This window comes from Coenobita brevimanus, chromosome 63 (genome assembly GCF_032717465.1).
Source record: "Coenobita brevimanus isolate Jiangsu-jjx chromosome 63, ASM3271746v2, whole genome shotgun sequence".
In the NCBI taxonomy this organism is placed as follows: domain Eukaryota; kingdom Metazoa; phylum Arthropoda; class Malacostraca; order Decapoda; family Coenobitidae; genus Coenobita; species Coenobita brevimanus.
In genome coordinates this window covers 28,559,959-28,585,087 of record NC_137016.1, presented here as the reverse complement: position 1 = coordinate 28,585,087, position 25,129 = coordinate 28,559,959, and the positions used below count along the sequence as shown (strand labels likewise).

Here is a 25,129-nt window from a genome sequence, read left to right as displayed (position 1 = left end):
AATTAACCCCTTCAGCCCACAGACGTCTTATATATGTTCTTCTTACCACCTGCAGACGAGAGGACAGAGAGACAAAGACAGACAGACAGACAGAGACAGGCAGAAATTTGTATGCAGTTTAGGGGAGACCTCACCGGCAATGAAGGGAATAATCGCTTTACTGCGGTGACGCACTACATTTTTTTTTTTTTTTTTTTTTTTTTTTTGACGGAGCCGGCCCACTCCCACATCTTATATACAAAATTCCGGCTGCATAAAATCCATTGGTTATTAATTATGAGGCAAGAACGAGTCTCCTTGGTTTCTAGTCAAATCGACCCTCTAATCTGACTATATTTAGCCATCAACTGAGCTAAAAGTAAAATTAGGGATCTTTGTTAGGTTACAACAAACGCGTTATATTTTAGTGTATTGTAGCTTCCTCCAGATGATTTTTTAAAACTTAAAAAAGACCTCTAACAGTAATGGAGTTAATCTGTGCTTGACCCAGTCCCTCCCTCTCGGAAAGCCCCCCCCTTAACTGAAAAAAATCGTCTGAAAACCACCTGATTACAACGAAAAATACGTCAGTCGCATCGCATTTCTCGCCTAAAGTAATTCATTCTCTTAATTCTTGAGTCTGCTTTCATCTTTTCTTGAGACCAAGTTTTGCCTCCTCGCGTTTCTTGATTTTCTTTTTTTTTATTTTCTTTGTGTGTCTGTGCTCTATGCTGTGTAGACGGTCTGAGTCAGTAATATTAACTGTCTGCATTTCTTTTTATCTATCCATATTTCCATCTATTTATCCATTTCTGTTTATATACTCGTATAGCCATTTATCTGTCTATCGATATGCATTATGTCGATCTATCTGTCTATCTCTATCTACCTATCTATTTGTCTATCTATCTATCAGTCTGTCTATCTGTCTATATCTATTTATCCGTCTATCTATCTATCTGTCAGTCTATCTATATCTATCTATCCGTGTGTCTATCTATCTGTCTTGACTCTTGTGCTTCTTTCTGTCTTCTTGCTCTTCTCGTGAGTCTCATACATCAAAACTTTTTCTCAAGGATTTTCTCTCTGTTCTCCTCGGTTCCGGGAGTTTCATATTATATATTTCTCCGCTGATTCCAAAAACAGAGTTATTAATTTTCCTGTTTATTTGTCTACATTTATTCATTTGATTCCTTACGTTTTCAGCCACAAAATCCGTATAATATCCCTGTACACTACGAATTTCCCAAACTTATTATTTAGCGGCCTCTTTTAATTTATTGGTTCATTATCTACTTTTATATTTTCCTGCAAATCTACCAGTATTTCTCCAATCACTCTCCCTCAACCTACTCACTCACACACACCCGAACCTACTCACCAACCCACAGTCAACCTTACCCAAACATACGCAAAATTCACTCACCACATTCACAATCAACTACACCTATCTACCCACAACCCAATCCACCAATCCATACCCACAACCCATCCTGTTCATCCATACCCACAATCCAGCCCACCCATCCACCTACAATTCCACTCACCTAGTCACAAACTATCCTATCCCTCTACATACCCACCTACTCACAACACATTCCATCCACCCACACCCAGAACCCACCCTACCCACAGCCAATCCCATGTCATCTCCGAGCCCTACCTCTGCGACAGGAACAGGTGAAGGTGCCGGGCTGGTTAGTGCAGTGGTGCTCGCAGCCTCCGTTCTGACCCACACACTCGTCAATGTCTGAAATCGAGAGAGGAGAAAGATTTTGTGTGGCGTGATAAGGAGAGAAATGTTGGTGGAATATGTTGTGTCGTAGCTTCATGTCAAAGGTTCACGTAAGAAATCACCCTCACTATCTTAACCCTAATGACAATTTAAAAGAGATGGTCGGGTGGGATCCAGAAACAAAGAAAGCGAAAGCACAAAAGTAAGAGAACTATTAAACGGCAAGGCCACTGAAATGAGTCAAACGATATTTACATGTCATCCCAACCTTCAATATCCTGCCGCCAACTCACAAACAACATCCGCACATTTTTTCTTTTTTTTTCTTTTTTCTATTTTATCATAAGTGAGCTTTCATATGAATCTGAGAGATATTTTGGTCAACTACTAAACAAAACAAAAAATGCAACTCTTGTCATATTCATCTTCAAATAGACCATCCATCCATCGCGATCCCCAGCCAATTCTTTAACTCCCGTAACTTCTACACCATGCTATGTTACACACTAGCTAATCATATCTATTTCTAAGCTTTCAGACAGCCAGTACAAAAACGACCCCGACTCTCCGCATATTACCGATATTGACACCTCACTGTGTCCTTGTCCACTGACATTATCACCAAAATTAAATCACTAATTAAATCAGTTTATCATAGCGTCAATAGAAACAGCAGTAAATTTTCACCATCATTATCCTGTTAGTTCTTCTATAGCTTAAAGGAGAGCTGAAGAGAGACGCCTTCATATGGTGTTACCGATATGACCAGATAATGGAGTTATCCGATTATACAAACGTCCCTTAATCTACTCCCTATTTTCTGAAAAAAAAAAAAAAGGAAAACAAAAATAAAGAAGGAAAATGGTCTTCGGAAGAAAGGCAAACTTCTACCTGCATTTCACAGGGTTCATGTTCAGATGAACCTGGAGTTGCAACTACTACTTCTTTGACTTGGAGGAGGGATGAGCCAACAGCAAAGAAACAAAACCTCAGACCACCTCCAGTGGCGAAAGTAATAAAGGCGTTGGACTTGAAGTGACTGCAGTGTTTTCAGAATTCCAAGTTGCAGACAAAGAAGCGTTAAAAAAAAAAAAAAAAAAAGTCTGACATTGAACGAAACGGCCTAAAAATAACCATATTTGTTAATGATGCAAGGAAAGGTGATTGAACTGAGGCACTGCAGGTGAAATATGCTGCCTTTTGCTTCAGTCCTTCACTATGACAATGTAGATTTTTCTACACTTTATTCAGGGTACACCCAGACCATAGTTATTCAAGTTAGGATAGACATCTAATAGTGTGGAGGTTAATGAAGGAAAGACATCTAACAGTGAGAGGTTGAATGAAGGAAAGACATCTATTAGTGAGGGGTTAATGAAGGAAAGACATCTGATAGTGAAAGGATTAGTAAAGGAAAGACATCTAATACTGACGGGGTTAATGAAGGAAAGACACCTAATACTGACGGGATTAATGAAGGAAAGACATCTATGGCATTAATGATGAGAGTGACACTGAAAATGTGGATGATCTTGAAAATACGTCCAAGAGAAAGAAAGACTCCATGAGACGTAGTTCGGCAAACAAAGGAAAGAATACAGGTGAAGGGAACTCTGGTGATGAATTATGATGCACTGTATATCCCAGACGGCCACAGATACAACAGTAAGAGGCTTGTCTGGAAAGAATATCCTGCTTTCAGAAAATGGCCAATAAAACGAGGGCCTTTTTATCTTGTGCATTCTTAAGTTCTTGAACCTCTCTATATTGGCGATTTATTCTGCATATCACGCCTTAATATTCTCTCTCTCTCTCTCTCTCTCTCTCTCTCTCTCTCTCTCTCTCTCTCTCTCTCTCTCTCTCTCTCTCTCTCTCTCTCTCTCTCTCTCTCTCTCTCTCTCTCTCTCTCTCTCTCTCTCTCTCTCTCTCTCTCTCTCTCTCTCTCTCTCTCTCTCTCTCTCTCTCTCTCTCTCTCTCTCACCCACCCACCTAGGCAGACGGGCTGGATCCCTCTCTTGTGGTTCTCCGGGCTAAACCTATACCCGGAATAACAGGTGCAAATAACGCGGCCGAAGTACACAGAACACTTTTGCTCACAGAAGTTTTGCGTGCACGGGTCCACGGAATCCGGGAGACACCTGGGAAAGAGATAAAAGAGAGATAATATTGATAACATGGGGAGGAGAGATAAGGAGACTGAATGTGATAACTGAGGTAGAAAGTGAGGGGGAAGGAATATTATTAACTTACTTAGGCGGAGAGAGAGAGGGGGGGGGAGTGAAAGACAGACAGACAGATTGAGATGGTAGGATAACTGGAAGGAGTGAAGTAAAAAAGAAGAGGGAGATGAGACAGAAGAAAGATGGGAGAAATGAGGGGAAAACATGAGTAGAGAACGACTAACATTTTTACTTGTGAACGTCCTTCAGTGAATCAAGGAGGAACCATCCAGAAGGCAGGGGATAAGAGAGAGGGAAAAAGTGCTGTGAGAGAAGTGTTAGTGCGCGTCCTCACGTATCCTCCAACATGTGTTGACAACACAGCTGGCAACATATTTGGATACATGTATGCAGCAGTATTTGGACAGATGTATGCAAACATGTTTCAGTGCAGCTTAAAATTTACTGGCAAAGGTGTTGCGATAAGTGTGTCCATGAGAGGCAGCTGAGACTTCAACATGATGTTCCCAGCATGATCTAGACGCTGCTGTTCTGAACGTGTTTACAGCTGTGTTGTTTACGTGTTGCCAACACTTGTTCCAGCACACGAGTAGACGCGTCCTTAGAAAGACGAAGTGGACGTTTCTCTCTCTCTCTCTCTCTCTCTCTCTCTCTCTCTCTCTCTCTCTCTCTCTCTCTCTCTCTCTCTCTCTCTCTCTCTCTCTCTCTCTCTCTCTCTCTCTCTCTCTCTCTCTCTCTCTCTCTCTCTCGTAAGATTGGGTCAGGTATCAACTCATTCCTAGATGAGAATCACATGCAGAATAGAGACATACTTAGGTGGTAAACGGAGGAAGGAGGGGACGGATTGGAGAAAAGGAGGAAAAGAAAGAAAGAGAATATATATATATATATATATATATATATATATATATATATATATATATATATATATATATATATATATATATATATGAGTAGAGAACGACTAACATTTTTACTTGTGAACGTCCTTCAGTGAATCCAGGAGGAACCATCCAGAAGGCAGGGGATAAGAGAGAGGGAAAAAGTGCTGTGAGAGAAGTGTTATATATATATATATATTCTCTTTCTTTCTTTTCCTCCTTTTCTCCAATCCGTCCCCTCCTTCCTCCGTTTACCACCTAAGTATGTCTCTATTCTGCATGTGATTCTCATCTAGGAATGAGTTGATACCTGACCCAATCTTACGAGAGAGAGAGAAAGAGAGAGAGAGAGAGAGAGAGAGAGAGAGAGAGAGAGAGAGAAACGTCCACTTCGTCTTCCTAAGGACGCGTCTACTCGTGTGCTGGAACAAGTGTTGGCAACACGTAAACAACACAGCTGTAAACACGTTCAGAACAGCAGCGTCTAGATCATGCTGGGAACATCATGTTGAAGTCTCAGCTGCCTCTCATGGACACACTTATCGCAACACCTTTGCCAGTAAATTTTAAGCTGCACTGAAACATGTTTGCATATATATATATATATATATATATATATATATATATATATATATATTTACGTGGAGGAAGAAGAGTGAAAGAAGCAAGGGGGAAAGGGGTATGACAGAGGAGGGAAAACATCAGAGTACACCGAAAATTTTTGCTCGTCAGAGTTAGGTCTACTGATTTCGAAAAATAATAATAATAATAATAATAATAATAATAAAAGTACCTAGGGAAGAAAGGGACATCTTTGAAGAGAGAGAGAGAGAGAGAGAGAGAGAGAGAGAGAGAATAACTGAGGGATAGGAGACAGGTGGGAGCAGAAGAGGATGGAAGACATTAGAGAGAGAAGTTTCTTGTGCCATAGTCCGGTGAGTCCGCGAGGCACTTTGGAGAGAAGAAAGAATGGGATAGTGTGATAAATGGAGAGACTGAATGAGGGGAATGGAGGAGGACAGATTTATGTAGAGAAAATGTCACAGAAAACTTACTCCAGAAGGCATCTGGTAAGAAGGTACATACATACATCCCTCTATATGTATGTATGTATGTATATATACAGTATAATCGTACAGTACGGATGTATGTAAATAGAGAGGGGGGAGCAAAATGCTGAAATTCGAAGAAAATAGCGCTTGAATGGATGGAAGATATGAAGACTGACCCCGGAGGAAGAAAAAGTTCCAGATGATTGGAAATGTGGTAAAATAGTTCCTTATACAAAAAAAAAAGAGCGTAAAAAGAATGTGTAGCAATAATGGGAGTAGTTGTCTTGTTAGTGTAACAGGAGCGATATATGTCAGGACACTTGTTGACACAGCTGAAGATATAACCGAGGGATTAGTTGGATGGAAACACTGGGACTTTAGGAATAGGAGGGGATACTTAAATCTGATATTAGTAATAAGATGTTTAGTGGAAAAGTGACTTGATAAAATAAAGAAGCTGTATTCTGCCTTCATGGCTCTGGCGTATGCATATGATAGAGCTGACAGACAAGAAATGTGGAAGGTGCTGAATATATATGTAGTAGATGGTAAACTGCTGAATGATGCCAAGAGTATGTATGAGGACGCAATGGCCGCAGTGTGCATGGAAAGTGAGCTACTGTAAGTGAGTTAACTGGCTTGAATGTTGGACTAAAACAGGGATGAATTGTGTTTCTGTGGTTCCTTCATGTACAGATACATGGAGAGATAGACAAACTGCTTTTTTTTAGGAAGATGAAGTGATGAAAGAAAAACAAATTAAATGTAGAAAATATATACAGTATACAGCAGACTACAAGTATCCTCCATTCATAAAAAACAAAAACAAAAAATCTGCAACAGTTGGCCTTGATCTGCTGTGGGTTGAGGTTTGGGAGGAAACTGATCTGGGGAAGAGGCTAGGGGACTAAAGGAATTCTGACAGGCTGAAGTTCTGCAATATGGCATTGTGATGGCCAAGTCATTGTGCCATAAAAGAAATACCGGTACAAGCCAGGGCAGTGGATCTCGAGTGTCCTTAGTGGCAGAAGTTATGGTCTGGAAGTTGCCTGCTTGCCGATGATAATATACTGTACTGTTAAGGGAAAATGAGTGAGAGCTGTAAGGCATGGGGAGTGACTCTGGAAGTGTATGTAAGAAAAGAAATCTGGAGGTGAATGTACCGTACCTAGGAAGTAATTATGGTTTTTGAAAGAACTACAGCCCTGGAGTGCATAGTTAGGATAGATAGTAAGGAAATGAAGAATGTGACTGACTTCAGATATCTAGGTAGTGTGATAAGTACAGGTGGAAATTTTAGGATGAAATGCAAGTAAGGGCACAGCAGAGAAAGAAGGTTGCTGTCTCACTGAGAGCAGTGATAAAAAATAAGGAAGTGATCACTGAAGTAAAAAAGCCACTTCATGACAGTATTGTGCTCCCCATCATAACGTAAGGAAGTGAAGTTTGTTCCCTGTCGGCATGACAAATATCAAGAGCTGGAGCAGCAGAAATGAGTTACCTAGGAGTAGCATTTGGAGTTTCGTGGAGACACAAACAGACAAATAAGGAAGCGGAGGAGCGCTGTGGTGTTAGGGTGGATGTGGCAGCAGGCATTGGAAGTGCCCTGAGATGGTTTGACCATATGGAGAGGAAGGAGAATGAGAGACTGACTAGGAGAGTCTATGAAGTGAAGGGGGGAGGGAAATACCAATGATGAGATGGAGGGGTGGGGTGGAAAGCTACAGTATATGAGAGAAGGGAGTGTGAGCTGGAGAATGAGCATCCTGATGGTAGATGAAAGGGTGACATTCGTTCTGTGACCACCCCCTACAACAAGTGAGAGAGAGAGAGAGAGAGAGAGAGAGAGAGAGAGAGAGAGAGAAACTATTCACTTGGAAAGTTATATGAAAAATAAAATGAATGAATACTCATAGGAACAGAAGAATAATGATGATATCAAGAATTATAACAAGATACAACGCGGTGGAGGAGGAGGAGGAGGAGGAAGGCAAGGAAAACGATGTAATAAAAAAGGGAGAGAAAATTATATGCACGGACACGTACACAAGAGTATTTAAGGCTGTCTCTGCATAAACATCCACTCTGCATGCACAGCATATAAGCAAGGCCAACCGAGGAATGAGGACACACAATTCTGAGATGAGCACTCATTGGTTTGTATCTTAAGCCCTACACCGCTTCCTTCCCAGTCAGGGCCGTAATTTATGGGGGGGGCTAGGGGAGCTATAGCCCCCAATGTTTTCATGTTTTCTGCTTAGTAATTTTTCAAAACTTCAACTATGACTGAGGGTTTATAAGGTTGAACTTGAAAATAAAAAAGAAGAAAAACTTGGAGTAGTTTCATTGAAAATTCAAACAATTCTTCGTGTGTTTGATCGAATATTTCTAAATTTGATTCCAACTGATAAAGCTAAATCATAATAGTACAGTACTGTATTTAGATACTGATTAGTTTGTCATTTCCAAAAGAATAAAGGCAGAGTGGTATATTTCATCCTGAATCCTACCGCAGGCATGTAGGAACAATCTTGGTAAGGGTGCAGCATAGACAACAAAAATGTAAAATGGCCAAATTATTAAACTTAGTCACAGTTTGAGTTGAAAGTTCAGACTGGCAGAAAGTGAAGCCATTATATTTAAACACCCAAATCCAACACTAAACATACATGCCCAGTTAAACATCAACTTTTCGGTAGAATCAAACTGAAAATTATTGGATGGTCTACACTCTTAAGCGCTTCATTCAGTTTTAAGTTTGTAGTATATATATATATATATATATATATATATATATATATATATATATATATATATATATATATATATATATATATTCAGTGTCAAATGGCCACCCTTTAGGGGATTATGGTGTCTGGCAATAGATAGATATATATATATATATATATATATATATATATATATATATATATATATATATATTTGGCCTAGCCCCCTCCCCCAAATTCTGTTGAAAATTCCGGGCCTGCCAGTGCATTTGTGTCATACTTAATATTAATTTGTAAGTTATTTGTATAGTCGTTATCAGTACAAAAGGGATTATAAATAACATACAGGAGAATAATAGTGTTTAATATGCAAAGTAAATCGTCCAGGAAACAGTGTTGGAATGACTAAGCTGACGAGAGTGCGTGTCCCTGGTGTAAATGCATTACTACGCCATCCACATATGGGCAGTTCCGATTACAGTAAAGTTTATTACATGCACTGCAGATACATTATGAATGTGGTTGGCGGGGAAACCATGAAGACTCAAGTACATGAACTCATTTACCTCCTCGTAAGAACTGGATAGAAAACTGGTACTTTACACAGGGGCAGCCTTTAATAATCTTGTGTTCGTGTCCTTGCATATTATTCTCACAGCTCTTGAGTTTACGTTTCTGTATCGTACATTTCTGCCTCACTCCAGCTGCACAATACTTATTCGAAACGCTAGATTACCCAAAGCAACAAATTGGCAACTTGCGATCCTTCGGCTACACGGAAGTTGAAAATATCGACACTGATAATTTCCACTCTGTTAACATAAATCGCGTTTAAAATAGAAGGCACCGTGTAAAAATAGTCAACAATGTTATGACTCAATTTTGCCGTAAATAATGAACACACAATATCCAAGACCGACAATCTTTTCACATTGTTTGAGAAATTGCTTAGTACTTTCCTTGTTTACGGCTAAATCCAAGTATAACATTGTTCAGCAAGTACTTGATATTATAGGTGTCAGAACTATTTTCAAACGATATTTATCTACTTTAAAAGGGACTTATCCTGACACTGTAAAAATTTTCAATGTCGATATTTTCAACTTCTTTGTAGCCACAAACTCTCAAGTAACCAATTAGTGATCCCCACCTTCCTGCAACGAAGTTGTATCCCTGGCAGCAGTGTCGTCGGTAGCAGTCCACCCACTCTGACCTGACCTGGCATTTGTACCTGGTGGTAATCACGTTGGCACTAGGGCACTCCAGGGTGTCAGACCTGCGGGGGATGGTGCACTGGTTAGGGGCACAGAGGAAGTCATAAATCTGTGGTACAGTGGTTGGTACATTGCAGACGACATGACAACAATTAGGGGTTTCTGTAAGCCATCTTGTTTCTAGGAACGAATAATGAAGAATTAACACATAGGCATAATATGGCTATATAGTACTGCAGTAGCAGAAGGTAAATAAATTCCGGAAGAAACATGGAAATATCAAGAAAAGAGGTAGGACAGATGAGCAGAAGGAAGATCCATCCATCCATCATCCAATCCTACATTGCCCAATGAGGGGCGTAGGAGCCCTGGGCTAGGCAGTTGGTCCCGACATTTAAGATGAGAGTGAAGCAGAAGGAAAAAAGGAAGGAATAATGAAGAACTAGCACCAAGCCATAATATGACTAAATGGCAATAAGGCTGACGTTGAAGTGGTCTTGGCGTGAAAAGTGGTGTAAGAGAGAAAGGATTTCGTGTCATGAAACCAAATGTCTAACCCGATGGAAGTACAGTGAAAATAAAGGCAAGAAGCGATGCGGAAATATCAAGAATAGAGATAGGACACGGGAAGAGAAAAGGACAGTTAAGAAGAGAAAGATGGGAGACAAAAAGGTTCTTTTAGTCGCCTCTTACGAAAGACAGGGATACTGAGGAAGTATTCTTTCCCCCCTCACCCCAAGCGGTAAAGAGCAGAAGAGGACAGTAGCGGGCAGTAATGTAGTAGCCTGCGTCTGTGTGTGTGGGTGGATGGGTGGAGGGTGTGTGTGTGTGTGCGTGTTACCAAAATATCTCAAAAGCAAGTGGGTATATTTTATCCAAACTATGAGGGCAGTATCCCAGGATAAGAAGTTTGAGCTGATTAGATTTTGGTGAAGATGTGATGATATGCCTCTGATTGCCAGAGGACCTTATTCAGAACACATTTTTGTCCATATTTCTGCAACAGACTTGCAAATTTGTATTTAAGTACATAAGGCCTATCTATTATACCTCCTCCCTGCGGAGAGGTGGGGGGAAGAATACTTCCCCAATATCCCTGATTGTCGCAAGAGGCTTGCGTTAATCTTCTCTTCTGTCCTACCTCTCTTCCGGCTTCTATTTTCCCTCTACTCCTATCAGGTTAGAATTTGGTTTAATGACGTGATTAGCCTAAGGGCTTCCCATTGACGCTGACCATTTTCCCATTTAAAAAAAAAAAAAAATGAGCTTTCACAGTTTTGAAATATGGTATTAGTGACGAAGAAGTGCTATGGGAGAGCAGAAAAGGACAGTAAGGAGAGAAAACTGGAGACAAAAAGACCCCTTCTAGTGGCCTCTTACGACAAGCAGCGATACTGGGGAAGTATTCTTTTCGCCGTCCCCAGGGAGGATCTTGTATCTTGTTGAATGGCACTAAAAAAAAAAAAAAAAAAAAAAAAGCAATTAGACTATAACATTGTTTAAGCAGTCCCTCTGAATCTACAGATGCTGACTGTTGATGTCTCTGTTCCTGGAACTTTTAAGCTCAAATGTTCATGAAGAATACGGGTAACTAAGAGTTAGACTTTGAATGGAAAGAGAGTACATGAAGGGTAAATGAGACATAAAGGGAGATGCCAGTTACATTAGACATGGGACGGGCAGAGCACACTGGTGGATGTGAAGTAGATATGACATATATGAAATGAAAGTTGTCGCTTCTGTCAGATGATAACCTGATGGTCCGCTCTGACAAAACAGATATGGGGTATGGAGAAAATTGACCGATCCCATCACAGTAAATCAAAGATCCAGCACTCTTGAGATGCCATGCAGTAAATTCTTCCGCGTGAACCGAAGACCATACAGGTGACTTCACAGTGCTGTACGTATATGGTGTCCCGTTACGTCATGTACATGTGTCGTTCATTCTGTTTCTGTGAAAGTAAGGACGAGCAGTGTCAGCAGCGTAAAGGAAAGTAGTGCAAACTACGGGTAGGTGTTGAGTAAACAGAGGAGGCAGGTGGACATGAAGCAGATGTAATGGTATATTATGAGTACAACCGGAGAAAGTGCAGCAAGCTACACACATATATAAATGCGAACCCCGTTGATGTAAGATTAGTTCTTTCATATTAACCTGGTCCAGAATTCCCTTTTCTGGCACATTTCACGTATTTCAAGGGCAGAACAAGACAGTACAGCGGCTCTACATCCTCGCCATAACACTTCGTCACTAACACCATATTCCAGTGTTAGTCTACTGCCACAACTCAGCATTCAAGATGAAGAGATACTAATTTTGGGCCAAGTTATAGTAAAAAGAATATAGTGAATCCCGAACCAGCTGGTAGTCATTCATGCGATAACAATGAGTGGTGAAGGTCAGGGTGGTGTGGGAGTTGTAAGAGGATGTGTGTGAGTTACTGTGTTGTGCTGCACGCTTATTTGTTAAGGGTGAATGGAAATGGTTACCATGACTAGGGGGGACGTGTCTGCATACTGTATAAATAAATGTACGTGGTGTAATTAATGGTGAGTAAGTTACTCCTTTCTTAAAGCGCTAAAAATATTATCACAACGTTATAGCCTTCCCTCCTTCCCCAGTCGGGTGGAAGAGCAGTAATATACCTCCTTTCTAAATTCTGTACAGAAAATATTGCAAAACTGTACGCAGAGTTTTTCACCAAGTTATGTACCGATCACACACCAATTGATAACACTTTGCAACACCTATCAAACCACACACTACACTATGACGTAACACCAGTACTAACCTCTCCCTCATCCAATAGCCCGTCCGATATCACTAAAGCCCTCTCAACCACCCACTAAAATATTACGTAACACCAACCTAACTCCACCCCTCCCCCATTCACCGATAACACTCTGTAACACATCCAGTTAAAATATTACGCAACACCAGAACCCTCTCTCTCCCCTCCCCATCTTCCACTATCACCACTCCCAGGCTTGTGTGTGCTGTGGATGACATCATATATTACTTGTTTTTGTCATAATAATATAAATCAATGGATGCCATAACATTAAATGGAACAAAAGGACAGTGTGTCTTACATGATATCACAGGCCAGCATAACAATATTCTCAGTTCTATCTGGCACAAGCTTGAACGTGTGCAGCATTATAGTATTATCTTTCATTTTGTTTTCAGTGCTGTGATGACAGAGTTATACTGAACACTTGTAACGACCCCTAACTCCGTTCTCCATTAAGACAATTTTATGATGACCCCGATGGACGGAGGCATGTGTTGTGTTGAGAGAGGAGGGTATGTTTGGGAAGGGAGAGAAGAGGGAATATTCGGGAGAGGTGAGAAGAGGGAATGTTCGGGAGGGGTGAGAAGAGGGAACGTTCGGGAGGGGAGATGAGAATGATGCTAGGGAGGGGAGAAACGTGGTAATGCTACAGAAGGGAGCAGGGGAGGGGAAAAGGAATGTTAGGGATGTAATGAGGGAAGGAATGTTAAGGAGGGAAGGGAAGAATGAATGTTGGAGAATGGAGAGGAGGAATGAACTGAGAGAAGGTCAGGGACACCCAGCACACCTGAAACAAACACTGTGACATATTGCTTCCAGTACGCCAGTCAGAAGTCAAACCAATTTATATTAGTGCTCAACGATATACCCTTTTAACTTCATCAGCCAGTGAATCATGCAACAGGCTCACTAAATCGCTGAGACACATGCAAGCCTTTGGTGCACAGTCAAATACAAAAGTCCGTTCTCCTCTCCTGCCTCTATTTCATTACTGTATTTTTAGATGCTTGACTGATACGTAGTGGACAAAGGGGCACATTATCCCCCGCAGCTTAATTATAGACGTCAGGCAACTACGTAACAATCACGCGTCTGTGAATTCAGCGATGAAATACAGTTAGGCGAGGTAAACGGACTCTGGTATATGATTGTACATATGACATATCAGGGTTTACTCCACAACTCACTATACGAGAAGAAATTGTATGTAACAAGGGCTTGGCATCACCGTAACCCCATCACGTAATGAGTATACTGATGTTTGGTTGGTTCATCCGTTTTATGACACCTAGTTCGAGTTGGATTTGTCACCGAAGAACTAGGAAATCAAAGCTAATTTTAAAAGAAAAATTAGACATGAGGCGTAACAGGAAACTGGGACTGTAATCATTCATATCGCTAAACCCCCAGTTTGTAAAATATCACCTTCTCTGTCGGTAGATCACAGTGTTCCGGTAGAAGTTCTCACCTTATTACTGTGTGTGTGTGTGTGTGTGTGTGTGTGTGTGTGTAAACAGTAGGGGAGAAGAGAAAATATCTCACCTGGTGACCGCCTCGAAGTCGTCCAGAAAGAAACCTCCATCATAGGATGGGTCATTAGATGGCGGTAGAGGCCGCACAGGAGGGTCCAGTCCACTAAGTCGCCCCTCGGGCAGACTCTCCAACTGTCCACTCCGCCCGCCCGCTGTGTGGTGGTGCAGGCGAGGCGAGTCTGGGTTGAGCAGCACCGAGGTGGTGGTGACGCAGGGCACCATCACCACCACACCCACCATCACCACCACCACTAACGTCCACATACCACCACCACACGCCTCCCGCATCACCATGGTTAGGGTACACACTCTGTGAAATGATGATAACGTTATCCGTGCCTAAACTATTACTTAAGCTACATTCCTTATGAATAAGGAAAAGACAACGTTCAAAACAGAAAGATACTTTTTTTTTTTCCAATAAAGAGGCAACAAGGAGGAGAAACATTTTCGTGTTAGCATTATATATATAGAGAGAGAGAGAGATAGACAGATAATTATAGATATAGATAGATAGATACTGTAGATAGATAGATAGACAGATATTTGCGTTGAACTGCATGATGTATGGATGGATTAAAGTCATAGGCCAATAAGTCTTTCCCAGGACCAAACTATCATCTCACACGAATCAGCAGGGGGTCCTACACACAATGGATACATGATGAGAAAGAGACAGGACAATACTAGCTTTCCTCAAGTCATGTATAACATACCTAGGCAAATACTAATAGATAAATGCATTCACACGTCTCTGCTAGAGCACTATGCGAATCATTACTGGCGTAGCCGCAGTAGCCAGGGTGCATTTCAGAAATATCAGCATGCTTTATGGAAAATCAGTGAAAACGTGCTAATGAACCGTGATTATTCCAAGCAACAGCCGGGAGCGAACTCGTGTGCAAGAGATTCACAGTCAGTTGCACAGCCCCACTCATTAGGCGGTAACAGTGTCATAAACTGAAACTCAACTTAAAAGTTTACACTAACTTAGCCCTTACGACGCACATCACCACTCTGTATGTCCCGCATACGATGCATTGGTCTGTATGATATTTTTTTAAGCATGTAAATGATAAGAAAAAAGAAGAAATACTTCACCATTCATCAGTGTCATCATAATAACTCTACTTCCCATATTCACATGGGATGGGTCTGCTCGGTCAGGCAGACTGGGGTCCAACAAAAACATGGGATGGGGTACTGGAGACGGACACCTTAATGTGGTTCCGCTGTCTGGCTGTAAAATTGTCTCTCATCTCTTTCCCTCTCCCTCGAAAGGAGCATGCTGGACAACAGGAGAAGGGAAGCTTCAGCCAAAAGCCCACCAGATTCACGATCAATGAGCCTGGGATCCAAACGGGAAGGGCAGATTTACAGCATGACTCTAATCTCTTACACGACAGGAAGAGTTATTTAAAAAGATTCATTTTGTCTCCCCCCCCCCTTATTTTAGAAGGGACTGGGCTGTTTGCATTAGTCAGAGTGTGGTGTAAGTGCTGACTGCTGCATCACTTCACCAACACGATTAGGGGTTCTTGTACGTCCACATCCTAGAGTTGCCTTTTAAGTCATCCAGTGAACGTGCGTTCTTGAGAGCGGCCAAGAGTGAAAAGAACCATGCGATAACGGTGCCAAAATGTTTGCACTCGTGTAGATGGTGTGGTTCTTGACCACTCTCACTTCACATCAATGAACACATACACATCTGCTTTGCTCAGATGCGTACACCCAGCTGCACGCAAACAATAGTTGCATTGTGTAGTGTTTGCATAATGCAAGAGATACACTGACTGAGAAGTGCTATTTACGACTCCAACGGAATTATGTAACCATATTTGCTTAAGACGAGTTTGTTATGGCAAAATGTAAATATATTTTACCATCACTCTGGAAAAAACATTCTTGTTGTGTTTTCAATTTTCAGTATATAGAAAAAGGAAATTCCAGATTTCAAAAGTGCATTCCCACAGTCTCCACTGATGTCACACACTCACACATCAATATTTGATCACCAATACACTATGGATTCATGTAATGGTAGTGAGGAAGTTTTTGTAGTGCAGTGATGAACCTTATGGAACAAAAATTTAAGCTACTTCCAGAAATTCAACGTGGCAGCCATAGGACCAGCAGTTTACTTTTATATATACTTGGCCAACACTTCCCCCCAGAGTCTAATCTAAAACAGTCTTCCCATCCGAGGCCAGACCTGTTTTCTTTGAGTCATGTTATTCACTGATGCTACGTCAATGAAAACTGTGAGGGACTTGACTGTGTTCTTTTTAAGTATTGCAATCATCTAAATTTGTAAATCTTCCATATGAGTTATTAACAATGGTAATAAGACAGCTGTGTGTGTGTGTGTGTGTGTGTGTGTGTGTGTGTGTGTGTGTGTGTGAGAGAGAGAGAGAGAGAGAGAGAGAGAGAGAGAGACTGCACTCGCTCTCAGCGAACAAAACCCGTAAAGATGATGCATAGCTTACACTGTTTATGGATAGATAGATAGATATAGATAGATAGATACACAAAGACAGGTAAACAGAGATGGAGAAATAAATAGACTGATATAGACAGATAGATATAAAACACACACACACACACACACACACCACACACACACACAGGGGACTTATTCTGGTAGCCTAAGAGGAGACTGGAGATTTATCGATAATGAAATTCGAACAAATGAAGGTTACTACTGTTATTGGACTTTGAACTACGCTAGCCTAGCCTGGAACCCCTACACCTCATATGAACTACAAGGAGCACTAAGCGAGTACAGCACTCTCTCCTTACAATCGGTTCACGAGTCGTATTACAAGTGACTTTCGCAGATTTCATAACAGTTCTTACCCAGCAATTTGTTCTGCACAGTATACCTCATAATTCTGTTGTGTTGTACCTGTGTCGATACTGAAACGATATAAATTACACACAATGCAATGTCCGAGCTGCAATAGGCATAATAAATCGCCAAGAAAAAAGGTTACAAAGCCTACAGCCCAACTTATAATACGACCTTAAGGCCGAACCTTCGATCCTGCCTTGTGACCTTGATTTTTGATTGACTGTTCTGGAATCAAATTACTTCATCCTTGCCTGACCCTCAACATTTTCCACTGAGTTTTTTCTGTGTTTTTTAAGCTGATCATGCCCTGTAATCTTGACCTTTGATTTACAATTCTCAAAACAGAAACATTTCATCCTTGTTTGACCTTACACCCTTTCACCAAATTTGGTCCAAATCTAATCAAAACTACTTGAGTTTTAAGGCCGAACCTTTGACCTTTACCCTCTGTCTTTTATCTTTGACCAACTATCTTCCCATTTGAATCATTTCATCCATTCCTGACCTTCAACCTTTCCACCAACTTTGGTGCAAGTCATATTTTAGTTCTGAACTGGTCTTGCCCTTAACTTATGCCAGACTGCAATCATTTGTTCCTGATGGTACTCAGTTGGTATTCCAAAATAGGTGCAGTTCTGTCCAATACCTTTTACATATTCTTGCTGACAGACAAACGAACCGAACCAACTGCATAATCCTCCCGCACTACGCATGATATGGCTGGCTCTCTCATTTCTTTCTGATGTTCTCCAAATACCATACAAGCGGTACTGGCAACGGTAACAAACAGAAAAATTAAATAACAAACACAGGTTCCTCTTCATATAAAAATCATCATCATCATCATCCAGTCCTGCGCTGCCCCATGAGGAGCGTAAGAGCCCTGGGCTAGGGAAGTTGGGCCTGACATTTAAGATGAAAGTGATCAGCCTCACTCATCCCTGAGTGGCATTACGTGAGCAATCAACCCCAACCATCCCTCGGATACAAACCTTCATTGGCTCAATCCGATTGGAGCGCCGTAATTACCCATTAAACCACCAGGCGCCAAAATTTGGTTATATGGTTACCACCCAGCGTAGTAAATGGTTCCTGGTGTACAGGAAACCACATGGCTTGTCACTCATTGTAGAGTCACCTATATGTAGAAGGAAGAGGAAAGAATGAAGGAAAGAAAGGCCGAAGAGGGAGTGTAAAGTCATTTGTAGGCAGAAGGACGAGGAAAGAATGAAAGAAAGACAGGAGATGATGGAAGGAAAGAAGGATGGAGGAGAGGAAAGGGCAGACACCCGAGAGCAGCACTACATCGAGTGAGTGGATGGTGAGTGCTCCCACCTAACAAAAATACAAAAAATAAAATAAAATCAAGGCCTGTGTCCTTATCGGCTTAGGAGGCTCCCTCGCACCTTTGCCATACCAGGGGTAGTACTGATAAGTACTTTAATCAGTTTTCAGGATAGTTTCTATAGCATTTAAATGATGTTACAGATCTTTTTATTTTTCGTATTTTTCTCGTCCATAGTCAATCTAATTTCAATGTGAAGTGTTTGATAGTTGCATAAAGGAAGACAAATGTATAAACAAAGAATCTTATTTCTAGAGTGGGCGAGGCGAACGATAACAACATACTTCAGCCGACGTTTGGCGAAGGAAAAAAAAAAAAATGATCCGGGTTGGCGAATATTCCCGCTTGAGTTCCAAAACTCTTCCTCCTCCTCCTTCTTCTTTTCACCTATTGAGCCGGTCGTGGCATATAGACCATTTTGAGAGACAGGGAGAGAGAGAGAGAGGGAGAGAATGTTGCAGAAAAAATGCCAAATATCAACCCTGTTCGCTTGGATACGTTCCACACCCGTGGTGTGCCCATTTCTTGATACACAACATACAGTAGACTCTGAAGAACTTATAATTACGACCCCATTTTATTCATGAAAATGATAGGTAAACGCCTTCTTTAATATGTCTTCATTTATTTTATTCATGCTACCCTTAGACGATATTGTTAACCTCTGTAAAGTAGTAATGTAGTAAAGGAGGTAATGAAGGCTGTCTGTAACATCTCCCAGCTCGAAAAGTCCTAACCTGAAGGCAATCGTCTGGAGATGACAAGAATGTTAAATACCATACAGATGTGGCGATATTTTTTCCTCTCCGTTTGTAATTACCTGCTCCAACTTATTCATTCAGGTGACGTATTGTACTGTTCTCTCTCTCTCTCTCTCTCTCTCTCTCTCTCTCTCTCTCTCTCTCTCTCTCTCTCTCTCTCTCATCATCCTTACCTCTTCCCTCTCTTCTCTTCTTAGTATGCTAATCTCCTCTTTTATCTACCTTATCATCCACTTCCCTGCCTCCTCTCTCTCTCTCTCTCTCTCTCTCTCTCTCTCTCTCTCTCTCTCTCTCTCTCTCTCTCTCTCTCTCTCTCTCTCTCTCTCTCGTATGTTGAGTAGACCATCACGTTTGCCTATCATCGTTCAACGAGGAGATGACGGGATTGTTGAGTTTATATATAGCCGAGACTGAGTCAGAGAAAGAGAGAGAGAGAGAGAGGGGGGGGGGTACGAATATGAAATAATCTGATCCAGGCAGATACCTTTCGTCCCACCGTGTCACATCCTATAACCTGATCAAATCTGTAGAATCGACGTCATAAGTTCGTTTACAATCTCTCTCCAGTCAAAACTTTATTATAGTCTGTACCTCTAATCCAACCAGTAGTCGACGTCAGTAGTTCCCTTACACACAATATCTCTCTCTCTCTCTCTCTCTCTCTCTCTCTCTCTCTCTCTCTCTCTCTCTCTCTCTCTCTCGCTCTCTCTGTCTCTCTCTCTCTCTCTCTCTCTCTCTCTCTCTCTCTCTCTCTCTCTCTATCTATCTATCTATCTATCTATCTATCTCCATCTCAAACGTTATGTATAGAGTTAATGTCTATATTTCCTTAACAGTCTCTCCAGTCAAAACTTTACAATGTACTTAATTACAGTCGACATCAATTCATTCATAATCTCTGTCTAAACAATGGAGGTCTATCTATCTATCTATCTATCTTTCCATCTGTCCGTCTATTTATCTATCTAGTTGGCTGTAGCCTAACGCCCTAATCCTAGAGGGGATGGCCACATACAAAATGCCTAAATGTCATTCTGTTTCCTGCCATCAGACTGCCCTCTCTCCATCTTCCTCACTCACCTTGCCACCCAGCCCCTCGACCTCATCCACGGTGTCCCCCTCCCCCTCTCCCTCTCCACTTACATCCTCCTATTCAGCCTCTCATCAACCATTCTATCAACATAATCACATCATCTCCGGGTAATTCCAACATTATCCATCACCTCCACATCATCACCATCACACTCCCTCACTTCCTCATTTATCTGCCTGTCCTACTACGGAACTTCACATACTACTCTCAGATAATTCACTCCCACTCCCTCACTTAACTTTGTGTCCTTTCAACAAAATCCAAGATTCATTTCCATATGCATGAGATGGTGATAGAACTACAGCACTGATATGCACCGCTTTCTTTACTGCCATGCCTACTTCACTATTCCTTATCACTGCGCTATATGTACAGTTGGCTCCACTCCCGCGTAACCCACTCAGCGAAATATTGTCTCAGCAGCCCATAGGAGTTATTCTAAGCCTTCTTCTCTTCTTCAACTTTCCCCTGGTTGGCAGTGTGTAATTAATGTCACTTCCCGTGGTTGTGGGCCTGCATCTGAAAGCAAGGCAGCACTGGCAGCACTGGATGGGCCAAGCACGAGTGGAGCCAACTGTACGAGCAATCTTAGTTCCTTGCTGTCATTTCTTACACTTGATCCTCTGTACCCCGTCCTTACTCATCACACTACCCACATATCTGAAAGCACTCAGGTTCACCATTTCCCAGTCATTCTTCTCCACTACGTATTCCGTGTCTTCATTCCTTTCAAAGATCATTACTCTCTGCTACACTCATTTTCAAAACTTTGCATCTTACACACACACACACACACACACACACACACAAAACCAAACTTATTCACTATGCCTTGCAAACTCCCATTCATTTTCATCCAGCAGAACAGTATCACCAGCAAACAACACTCCAGGAAGCTTCTGGACCCTACCCTCTCTCATTAAGGCCTCTCCAATATCCTCTGAACTACCTTGCATTATTCCTCTAAGACAGAACCTTTCATAGCTAAGAAGTTATCGCTAAATTTACCACCCTCCTCCTCCTCGCCTTGCTCCCAGAATCGAATTACACGAGAGAGAGAGAGAGAGAGAGAGAGAGAGAGAGAGAGAGAGAGAGAGGAGGCAGGGGAGTGGGTGATAAGGTAGACAAGAGAGGAGATTAACATACTAGGAAGAGAAAGGAGAGGAGGGTAGGAAGTGAGAGAAGAGGATGATAGAAGAGAAGTGAGGGTAGAGAGACGTGAGGGTAGAGAGATAAGAGAAGAGGTGAGGAATACAGAAGAGAGTGGGGGAGAGTAGAGAGAAGAGAAGAAAGAGAGACAGACAGACAGACAGACAGACAGAGACGAGACGAGACGAGACGAGACGAGAGAAGAAAGAAGGAACATATAAGAGAGGTGGCAAGGGTGGTGAGTGAGCACTGATACCCGGAACTCAGCCCTCCTTCCCCTTCACCCTCGGAAATTAACTCTTACATCACCTGACGCTACACAAGGAGGCGGCAACAATTTACATACTGCCAAGGTGGCCGGGGAAAGGAGAGGGAAGTCTGGCTAAAATGAGGCTAACAGATTACCAAACAAAATTGATTACCGTATACATTTTCGTTTTCTTCTTAAAAAAAAAAAATAGCACTGAATGGGGGCTAATTACAGGGGAAGGATACTCTAATTTGGCCTAATATTGTCATCCCTCCATTCCGAATACTTTGTGTTAACAAGAGATGAGCACTTATAATGATGCTAGTCACGAAGAAAGGCAATGGAAAGGATGTATGGCCTCACTGTTGCCATGTTCTGCCAATGAGTTACGTGAAATAAGCTGTAGAAAGGCTAAACCCTGGGCCAAGTTAAGGTAGAACGACTATAACCGTATATCACGTACGAAAATCAGGGAAAATGTACATGAGTAAATATATACCGTGTCCACTTCATCTTAAGAGAAAATTACATGTTTCCTCTTCCGTAGTGCTGAGCTGTAACAAGATATTAATTGAAAGAATGTAGTACCAGCTACGAGGTGCTGTGGAAGGGATATTGGAACGTAGTAGTGTCTTATTCTGTCATTGGCATACGGAAAATACGGTCCAATAGAATGAAAATCTCCGCCAAGTAAAGGTGAAAGGAACCATAACTACATTACTTTTCTCTTGTACCAAATGAGGGGATACTGAATGTAAGAGAGGTTAGTTACTGTACTCGTCTAACATGTAATAAGGATGAAGAGAGAAACCTGTACTTTACATCCAACATGTGTGTGTGTGTGTGTGTGTGTGTGTGTGTGTGTGTGTGTGTGTGTGTGTGTGTGTGTGTGTGTGTGTGTGTGTGTGTGCGCGCGTGCGTGCGCGCGCGCGCGATTTAATTTCTCCTAGGCTATTTGATGGATTTGAATAAGCCTTCCCAGGCTACTGGGAAGGTTTTCCACTATATACAATTTTTCAACCTTGATTTTTCTGGAGGTCAGTCCCCCACCAAATTAAACATTCTCAGAAACAGTGAAAGGACGGCAGATATAGCTTTGATATCCTAGTACATAACGTACAATGGACCCTTATCTGTAATGTAAGATTTGGGGAGAGTGAGAGTGACCCCCCTAATGACCGTTGGGGAGTCAGCCCCCCTCCCAAAAAAATAACAATCAGAAATAGGGGAAAGGGGAAAGTGAGTACAAGGATTTCAGCGAAAGGTCTCAGGTCAGTTCATTTGGTTCCTTGATAATGTCTTCCACTAAGTAAGGTTTTCCACCATTGTTTTTAGAAGGGTCATCCCCTCTCACCAAACACAAAATTCTCAGAGGTAGTGAAATAGCGACAGATATGGCATTGATATCTTAATACAAATTGTACAATAGAATGTCATCCGTAATGCTGTATTTGGGGAGCGTGATCCCCCATTGACTGTCGAGGGGTCAACCCTCTCCCCCCAAAAAAATCTATCAGAAATAGAAGAGACCTGAATAAAATTTCCTATGTGCTTTCGTCTTATTACTCCAGAGGTCTTCTAGTATATACAGTTTCCAACGATGATTTTTAGAAGGGCCAGCCCCCTCATCAAATTTAACATTCTCAGAAATTTAAAAAAAAAATATCCAAATATAGCTTTGATATCTTATTGCATGATGTACAAGGGACTCTCATTCGTAATGCGATGTTTAGGGAGCGTGGCCCCCCCACTGATTATTTGGGGGGTCAGCCCCCTTCCCCAGAATTAAAATGATCAGAAATAGGGAACTGTGAGCACATGGATTTCAAAGAAATTGGTATACATATCGCAGAATTGGGTATGCAGTTCTCATGTTTTCTCTGAATTCACAGAAAGAAACTGCACATCTACTTTATTACATGTCAAACATACAATGAGGAAATCGTACAAAAGAGATTAGTTGCAGGACCACAAATGACAGTGTTAGCTAGGGTACTTATTTCCTAAGCATAAAATGACGGATAATGAATACTTGAGGAGCTAAACATGGTATTTCGTACAGTGGGCCGTTTTCTAAGTAGCATAGGAGGCTGTGTAGCACCTCTTGGCGATTTATTTTTCCTACTGCTCCTAAACAGTCACGTATGCTGTTAATATCAGTATCGAAACAGTTCACATCAATAATGTACTGTGAAATCAGGATACTGAGGTGTAGTATCGGGAATAAATCGAAAATAGGTAGGAAGAGACGTTACGACATTTCCAAAGCCGCTTAATTACAGCCCTCAATCCGAAGTAAACAAGGAAGGATAATGAATGCGAGATGTATTTACACTTCTCCCTTTGCAACAAGCACGATTATGTTAATATAACATTTCCATTATTTTACCTGCAAGTGACTTTAGAAGGACGTGGAACAACTAGTACGTAATACAGCATAGAGGGAGAGAGAGAGAGAGAGAGAGAGAGAGAGAGAGAGAGAGAGAAATCAGCCTGTTTCCAAAGCCAGTCAAAGGCTCCCTACTTACGATTACGGCTCTTCAATTACGCAAAAATGAAAGGTTCCTCAGTGGCGCAGAAATTTAAGGCTAGTAACTTACGCAGAAAGCTAAGGCTCCATATTTAGGCATAACCTTAAAACACCTAAGGCTATTCACGTACGCAGAAATTTTGGAGCTTTTTTATTATACACTGAAATATAAGGCAGATATTTCAGGCTTCTCTCTTAAGCCAAAATGTAAGGCTTCTCACATACGCACACAGCTGAGGCTTCACACTTACGCAGACAGAGCTACTCACTAACAAAGACATTCCTTACCCTTAAATTTACTGCTACAACTTGCTCTTTTTTCTTCACTTCTCGTTAAGGTAATGGTCATGCTGTTGCTAGACTTCTCACCATGTCGGCCTTCACTGCTGTATTCCTGCCATTTAATCCGAGTTCAGTAACACTGTTCTTTTTTACATATTTTCACGGTTTCTGAGTATGAGTAACACTGCTGTTGTTTTTTTATGAACTGACGGGGTAATGCGAGCTGTATCTCCTTGTGTATATGATATTTACTCTTTACCACTTTCGAGGAGCCACTTTAGCACACTTTACAGGGCTACACAGACACTTGATTAGGGTACGAACACACTTACGCCCAAGCCTCCCCTCCTTGCCACCCCAGTGTGTTGTGTTGTGGTTTCTCGATGCCCCAAGAGGACGGAAAATCTGTCGCGTCAACAAGGAAGTACATGAAGTGTGGAGGTGAGTTTCTATGTCGATGATCGCCGTAATTTGTTTAGGAATGCATTTATTTTCTAATGTGAGTCTTTTTCCACATAGCAGAGTAAGATATAAGGTGTTGCTTGTACGGCTGGCAGGTGAGGGGAAGGTGAAAAGCGAGAGAGATACTGGGATGGAGGACACCAGCACAGTGGCACCCTTGTCCTCCCCTCAGCCTCCACCACCCTAGAGAGCTGCCGCATATCCCCTTCTAGCCCGGCAAGGATAGGGACCATAGCACCCTGCCTCATCCCTGCACCCTGCCTGGCGTACCCACATTCCCTGTAGACCGCGGCAGGGTAAGTGGAA

At 41.7% G+C, this 25,129-nt stretch overlaps 1 protein-coding gene across 1 annotated transcript in view; it reads right to left on the bottom strand.

Moving 5' to 3' along the window:
* The window catches only part of LOC145404403 (uncharacterized), a 40,540-nt gene extending 15,836 nt beyond the window's left edge, over positions 1–24,704 (bottom strand). The window contains exons 1-5 of the mRNA XM_080275919.1: positions 24,368–24,704; positions 14,111–14,410; positions 9,707–9,832; positions 3,704–3,852; positions 1,643–1,729 (exon numbers count right to left, since the gene is read on the bottom strand). Coding sequence (XP_080132045.1) covers positions 1,643–1,729; positions 3,704–3,852; positions 9,707–9,832; positions 14,111–14,394 — 646 coding nt within the window. The 5' untranslated portion in view covers positions 14,395–14,410; positions 24,368–24,704. The remainder of the gene's footprint in view (positions 1–1,642; positions 1,730–3,703; positions 3,853–9,706; positions 9,833–14,110; positions 14,411–24,367) is intronic.
* Between the last annotated feature and the right edge of the window lie 425 nt (positions 24,705–25,129).